Consider the following 6,698-nt stretch of genomic DNA (forward strand, 5'->3'; position numbering starts at 1 on the left):
GGAATAGGAACGATTACCGTTCTAGAACCAGATTTTCTCTTCCACCTGTCTCCTGAGGGGAGGTTGGGTGGGCCATCAATCGTATATATCTGCCAGGTAAGTATGTACAAAACTTTATTGTATCTTAACAATATCATATTTACCCTGAATCCACCCTCCAATGAGTAAAAGTAATATGGATTTTTCCCAACATACAAACCTGAAGGTCTTTACATTTACAGCCCACCTCAGCCACCCCGCATTCTGGTACCTGGGCCAAAAGGCAAAGTGGGGTGCAGACCGACAAGAGGGCGGGGCTTCCCCCCTACCGTCAATAGCTAACAACCTTGTTTGAAAGTTAACAGCCATTCTAGTTTGCTTCATAACCAAATCCTATTAATTTAGTGAGTACTTCAGGAAAACAGGCTTCATGACAGCAGAATGACGCCAGAATGGAGTCTTGTGAGACATGACAGAATGCGTTCAGTAGTTCCAGTTGTTTGGTCAACTGTTCATGTGGAAGACTTGGGAATCAGAGTGTCTGTGGAAATCATGACTGCTGCTAAATGGGCTCGGTATGATTGATGGGTTTGTCGGGAACAATATAATAAAAGCTTCAGTTTTATGTAAAGTTTTTTAATAATCTTTTACCTTCTTGTATTTCAGTTTCTGCCCTCGAACAAGAAGTTGTCAGTTTGTGGTATCAAGGTTTCAGAAATGAATGGGGTCCAGCAATGAATTTAAGTTGTGTGAGGTATTAAATAAGTTCCTAAAATAGGAAATACAAAATTATAGATATCAGATTTGTGCATCGGTGAAAGGATAAATTGGAGGTGATAAGATAACAAATCAATAAAAGTGATAGAAGCAGTGAATAATAATAGAAGCAAGTGAAAAAAGTCTGCATTTCCACAATTAAACGAACAGGTTCAAAGGGCCAAAGGCTAAAATGAGCATCTTGGAATATCCGTTGAAAAGCAAGACTGAAGATCCAGGGGTGATGCCTGTCATCAAGCACGAAAATATAAGTTTAATGGATCCAATGATGGAAATCAAGGCGGAAGTGGAGGTGTGTTATGAGTCTGATGGCGACACGAAGTATCCCTGCGAGGATTTCACGTCAGCGCTCGGGTACAAAGGAGGCGATTCGCTGCCTATCAAGAAGGAAATTGATAAGGGGAAGCTCTTAACAACCCACATGGCAATCCACAGTGGGGAGAGGTCCTTTGCGTGCAATGACTGTGGGAGGTCATTTTCCCAGAAATCGCATCTCAAGCGCCATGTGGCAGTCCACACTGGGGAGAGGCCCTTCGTGTGCAAGGAGTGTGGGAAATCTTTCCGTGATAAATCATGTCTCAAGACCCACATGAGGATCCACACGGGGGAGAGGCCTTTCGTGTGCAACGACTGTGGGAAGTCTTTCTCCCAAAAACCGCATCTCAAGACCCACATGGCGATCCACACTGGGGAGAGGCCGTTCATGTGCAAGGAATGTGGGAAGTCGTTCTCCCAAATAGCACATCTTCAGTGCCACATGGCAGTCCACACGAGGAAAAGGACCTTCATGTGCAAGGAGTGTGGGAAGTCTTTCTCCCAAAAAGCACAACTCAAGACCCACATGAGAATCCACACAGGTGAGAGCTTCATGTGCAAGGAGTGTGGGAAGTCGTTCTCCCAGAAAGGGTATCTCGAGACCCACATGAGGATCCACACAGGAGAGAGCTTCATGTGCAAGGAGTGTGGGAAGTCATTCTCCCAGAAAGGGTATCTCGAGACCCACATGAGGATCCACACAGGAGAGAGACCCTTCGTGTGCAAGGAATGTGGGAAGGCGTTCACCAGGAAATTATTTCTCAATCGCCATGAGGCAATCCACGCAGTGGACAGGCACTTTGCCTGCAGGGAATGTGGGAAGTCTTTCTCCCAAAAAGCGAATCTCGAGACCCACATGAGGATCCACACGGGTGAGAGGCCCTTTGTGTGCAGGGAATGTGGGAAGTCTTTCTCCCGAAAAGCGAATCTCGAGACCCACATGAGGATCCACACGGGCGAGAGGCCCTTCGTGTGCAGGGAATGTGGGAAGTCATATTCCCTGAAATCAAGTCTCAAAACCCACATGGCAGTCCACACAACCAACATGGCAGTCCACACAACCAACATGGCAGTCCGCACAGCGAAGAGTTCCCTCACATGCAAGGTCTGCGGGGAGTCATTCTCTCTTATATCAAGTCTTAGGTTACACAAGGTGATCCACACAGGGGAGAGGGCTTTCACCTGCCAGGACTGTGGGAAGTCGTTCTCCCACAAATCAAGTCTCAATTACCACATGAGACTCCATTTTGGGGAGAAGCCATTTGCTTGCGAAAAGTGTGGGAAAACGTTTTCCTGGAAGAACAGCTTGACGCGACATTTCTTGACTCACACAGGTTCATGTTGAGGAGTTTCTTTCTATCTTTCTCTCTATCTTTTTTTCTCTTTCTTTCTTTCTGTAATTCTTTCTTTCCAACTTTTTTCCTTTTTTGGTCATTCTTTCTGTAATCCATTCTTTCTTTCTATATTACTTTTTGTGTATCTTTCTTTCTTAATAGCCTTCTATCTTTCTGTTTGTTCCTACACATAATACAAACCCTCAGTCCCATACATAAGGAATTGCTTTCATCGTAGGCTGGAAATCGGTCGTAAGAGAATAACAACAAGGTAGTTAGGTAGTAACTGCTTGTTCACTAGTTGGGAGTTCCACTCTACCAGACATAAACATTCCACTTTGCTCTCGGCTGCTGTTGTGTGCAGACGTACTCTCTGCTCTCTCTGTCTTCGAGAATTGCGAGACCTTCCTTTGTTGTGTCTTTTGTGAATGATTGTGTTTTGTTGTTTGCTCTTATCATGCAAACCCAAAACTCGGATAAGCCTAACCGCTCTCCATGCTCGCAACATGTTCAGCCTGGGATGGGGGCCAGAAAGTGCAGTAGCTTCCGCTCCAAAGTGGAAGTGAACCCTCACGTCCTCTGCGTGAAGTACCGAGGGCGTGAGTGTTCTCTAGATTACGTCTGGTTGGGCGGAACTCCCGACTAGCGAACAAGCAGTTACTGCCTAGCTGCCTTGTTGTTATTCTCTTATGACTGAATTCCAGCCTATGCTGAAAGTAATTCCTAATGTAAAGGACCTCAGGTTTGTATAATTTGGAAAAATGAAATTGTTAAGATACAATAAAGTTTTACACATACTTACCTGGCAGATATATACTTAGCTAATGTCTCTGACGTCCGACAGAATTCAAAACTCGTGGCACACGCTACAGGTAGGTCAGGTGATCACCCCCTACCGCCGCTGGGTGGCGGTAATAGGAATCATTCCCGTTTTCTGACAGAATTTTTCTTCCCCCTATCTCCTGAGGGGAGGATGGGTGGGCCATTAAATGTATATATCTGCCAGGTAAGTATGTGTAAAACTTTATTGTATCTTAACAATTTCATTTTTACACATGCAACTTACCCGGCAGATATATACTTAGCTGATTGGCACCCTTGGAGGAGGGTAAGAGATAGTTACTCAATATGAATAGCAATTCAAAAAACAGGGAAAACAACTTTTGTTGTAGGTACTATAAATAAATTTAAATACCTTGATTCCTACCTTATTGGGCAGAAGACTTCATGAGTACTGTCTATGAGTCTGCTTGCCTCAAGAGTTCCAGTGAGGATGAGACCTGTCACTGAGAACTCGACAGAGCCTTATTTCGGATCGTACCAATGGGGCCTATCCCACTTACATGGTAGAGCCTTCACCTTTGTCATATCAACGGGGACTAACCCTCTTACAAGACAGAGCCTAGGTCCAAACCATTACAAGGAGCATGAAACAACCAATCTCGACCACCTGACCACACTATTTTGTTATACACTACGATTTGAAAGTGGTACTTTTTTCCCTGACCACTTTCAATCGACCATAAAAAACAACACCACAAGATTAAAATTCCTAATCTATCCAAACTAAGCTAGATTGGTTTCAGCCCCCTGTCCCAGCACCGAATCCGCAGACACGTAAGGTCCGAGAGAGAAGCACTTATCATAAGTCACACGTACATCTCTCAAATAGTTAGACGCAAACACAGAATTGCATCTCCAATATGTGGATCCAATTAAGTCCTGTAACGACATATTCTTGTGAAAAGCTAAGGAGGTTGCCACGGCTCTGACCTCATGTGCTTTAACTCTCATCTGTCCGAGATGTTCCTCTTCACAGGAAATATGTGCTTCTGTAATAATATCTCTGATAAAGAATGCCTGTGCATTCTTCGACATCGTTCTTCTCGGATCTCTTACTGAGCACCAAAGGCTCTCGGGGTTTCCTCCCATTTGCTTTTTCCTCTCTAGATAGAACTTGAGGATCCTTACCGGACACAAGGTTCTCTCTATCTCTCTCCCTACCAGGGAAGTCAATCCTTTAACTTCAAACGTCCTTGGCCAAGGCTTAGAAGGATTCTCATTTTTTGCTAAAAATAGGGGGTTAAATGAACACACTGCAGAATCCTTCCTGAAGCCCACTGTGCCTTCTAAAGCCTGGAGTTCACTTATTCTTTTAGCTGATGCTAATGCAAAGAGGAAAATAGATTTCCTAGTCAAGTCCCTAAACGATGAGTTATTGGGAGGTTCAAATTTATCTGACATGAGAAACCTTAGCACCACATCCAGGTTCCAGCTGGGTGGTCTAGCTGTCTTGGACTTCGAAGTTTTGAATGATTTAATCAAATCGTGTAGGTCCTTGTCATCCGTGATGTTTAGTCCTGTATGTCTAAACACCAAGGAAAGCATACTTTTATAACTTTAATAGTCGAGACTGCAAGGTTACATTTTTGTCTCAAATACAACAGGAAATCTGCTATTTCCGTCACAGAGGTACTGGAAGAGGATACATTCTGATTCCTGGCCCACCTTCGGAACACTTCCCACTTCGACTGGTACACGCGTATAGTTGAAGGTCTCCTGGCTCTTGCAATTGCCTTTGCAGCCGCGCATGAAAACCCCTTCGCTCTGACGAGTCCTTCGACAGTCTGAAGGCAGTCAGACCGAGCACGGGGAGGTTTTTGTGGTATCTGTCGAAGTGGGGCTGTCTGAGAAGATCGTTCCATAAAGGAAGGTACCTTGGAAAATCTATCATCCATTCCAGTACCTCTGTGAACCACTCTTGAGCTGGCCAAAATGGGGCGATTAGGGTCAATTTCGCTCCTTTCGTCAAAACAAACTTCCTTATGACGTTTCCTATGATCTTGAAAGGAGGAAAAGCGTAGCCGTCTATTCCTTCCCAATTTAGGAGGAGGCCGTCTATTGCTACTGCCCTTGGATCCGAAATCGGAGAGCAGTAGTTCTCCAGCCTGGCATTCCAATGAGTTGCAAACAGGTCTATGTTTGACCTTCCCCATAGGCTCCAAATCTGATTGCAGACCTCTGAGTGCAGGGTCCACTCCGTGGAAATGACTTGATCTTTCTTGCTCAACAAGTCTGCTCTGACGTTCTTCTCGCCTTGGATAAACCTCGTTAAGAGCTTGATGTTCCGCTCCTTTGACCATAGAAGAAGCTCCTTCGCCTTCTTGTACAGTGAGAGGGAGTGAGTCCCCCCCTGTTTTCTTATGTAGGCTAGAGCTGTCGTGTTGTCTGAATTTACCTGCAACACTGAGTTCGTGACTTGGGATTCCCACTGTCTGAGAGCTAGATGCACTGCCACTAACTCTTTCTCGTTGATGTGCCAGGACACCTGTTCCCCACTCCAGGTGCCTGACACTTCTCTCGGTCCCAACGTCGCCCCCCATCCCATTTCCGAAGCGTCTGTAAACAACACTAGGGAGGGGTTCGGTAACTGCAGCGATAGTCCCTCGTTTAGTCTGCCTGGTTCTAACCACCAGCTGAGGCTTTCCTTTATACCTCTGGACAGAGGAAAAGATTCCCACAGATCCTGATTCTTCTGGTCCCAATTCTCCTTCAAGAAGAATTGAAGTGGTCTTATGTGAAGCCTCCCTAGAGAAACGAACTGTTCCAACGAGGAGAGGGTCCCCAGAAGACTCATCCATTCCCTCGCGGAACATTGTTCTTTCTCTAGGAAGGTCTTCACTTTTAGAATGCACCGTTCCTGTCTTTCTATGGACGGAAACACTTGAAAACCCCGAGAATCCATCAGAATCCCCAGATAGACAATGCTTTGCTGGGGATCCATCTGGGATTTCCCGAGGTTCACTAACAGTCCCAGGGACTGAGTCAGATCCAACGTCGATCTTAGGTCCTCCAGACACTGATCCCTGGATTGAGAGTGAATCAGCCAATCATCGAGATACAGAGATATCCTTATTCCTTTTAAATGTAGCCAATGTGCTACGTTTTTCATCAATCCCGTGAAAACTTGGGGAGCTGTGGAAAGACCGAAACAAAGGGCGCGAAACTTGAAAATAACTTGGCCCTGTACCATAAATCTTGGGTACTTTCTGGACGAGGGATGGATGGGTACATGAAAGTAGGCATCTTGCAGATCCAATGACACCATCCAATCCCCTTGTCTTAGCGCTGAAAGAACTGAAGACGTCGTCTCCATTGTGAATGTTGTTTTGATCACAAAGTGATTCAGAGCGCTTACGTCCAGCACTGGTCTCCACTCCCCCGAGGCTTTTGGTACCAGAAAGAGGCGATTGTAAAAGCCTGGAGATTGAGTGTCTAATACCTTTTCTATAG

The 6,698-nt window shown here is 45.3% G+C and overlaps 1 protein-coding gene across 1 annotated transcript; it reads left to right on the top strand.

Annotated features, from left to right (window-relative positions):
- Window positions 1-257: 257 nt before the first annotated feature.
- On the top strand, window positions 258-6,407 carry LOC135204677 (gastrula zinc finger protein XlCGF57.1-like). The gene has a single exon (XM_064234834.1). The coding sequence runs from the start codon at window positions 929-931 to the stop codon at window positions 2,414-2,416; it is 1,488 nt and encodes a 495-aa protein (XP_064090904.1). The 5' UTR covers window positions 258-928; the 3' UTR covers window positions 2,417-6,407.
- The last annotated feature ends 291 nt before the right edge of the window (window positions 6,408-6,698 follow it).

The sequence above is a fragment of the Macrobrachium nipponense genome, chromosome 47 (genome assembly GCF_015104395.2).
Source record: "Macrobrachium nipponense isolate FS-2020 chromosome 47, ASM1510439v2, whole genome shotgun sequence".
NCBI lineage: Eukaryota > Metazoa > Arthropoda > Malacostraca > Decapoda > Palaemonidae > Macrobrachium > Macrobrachium nipponense.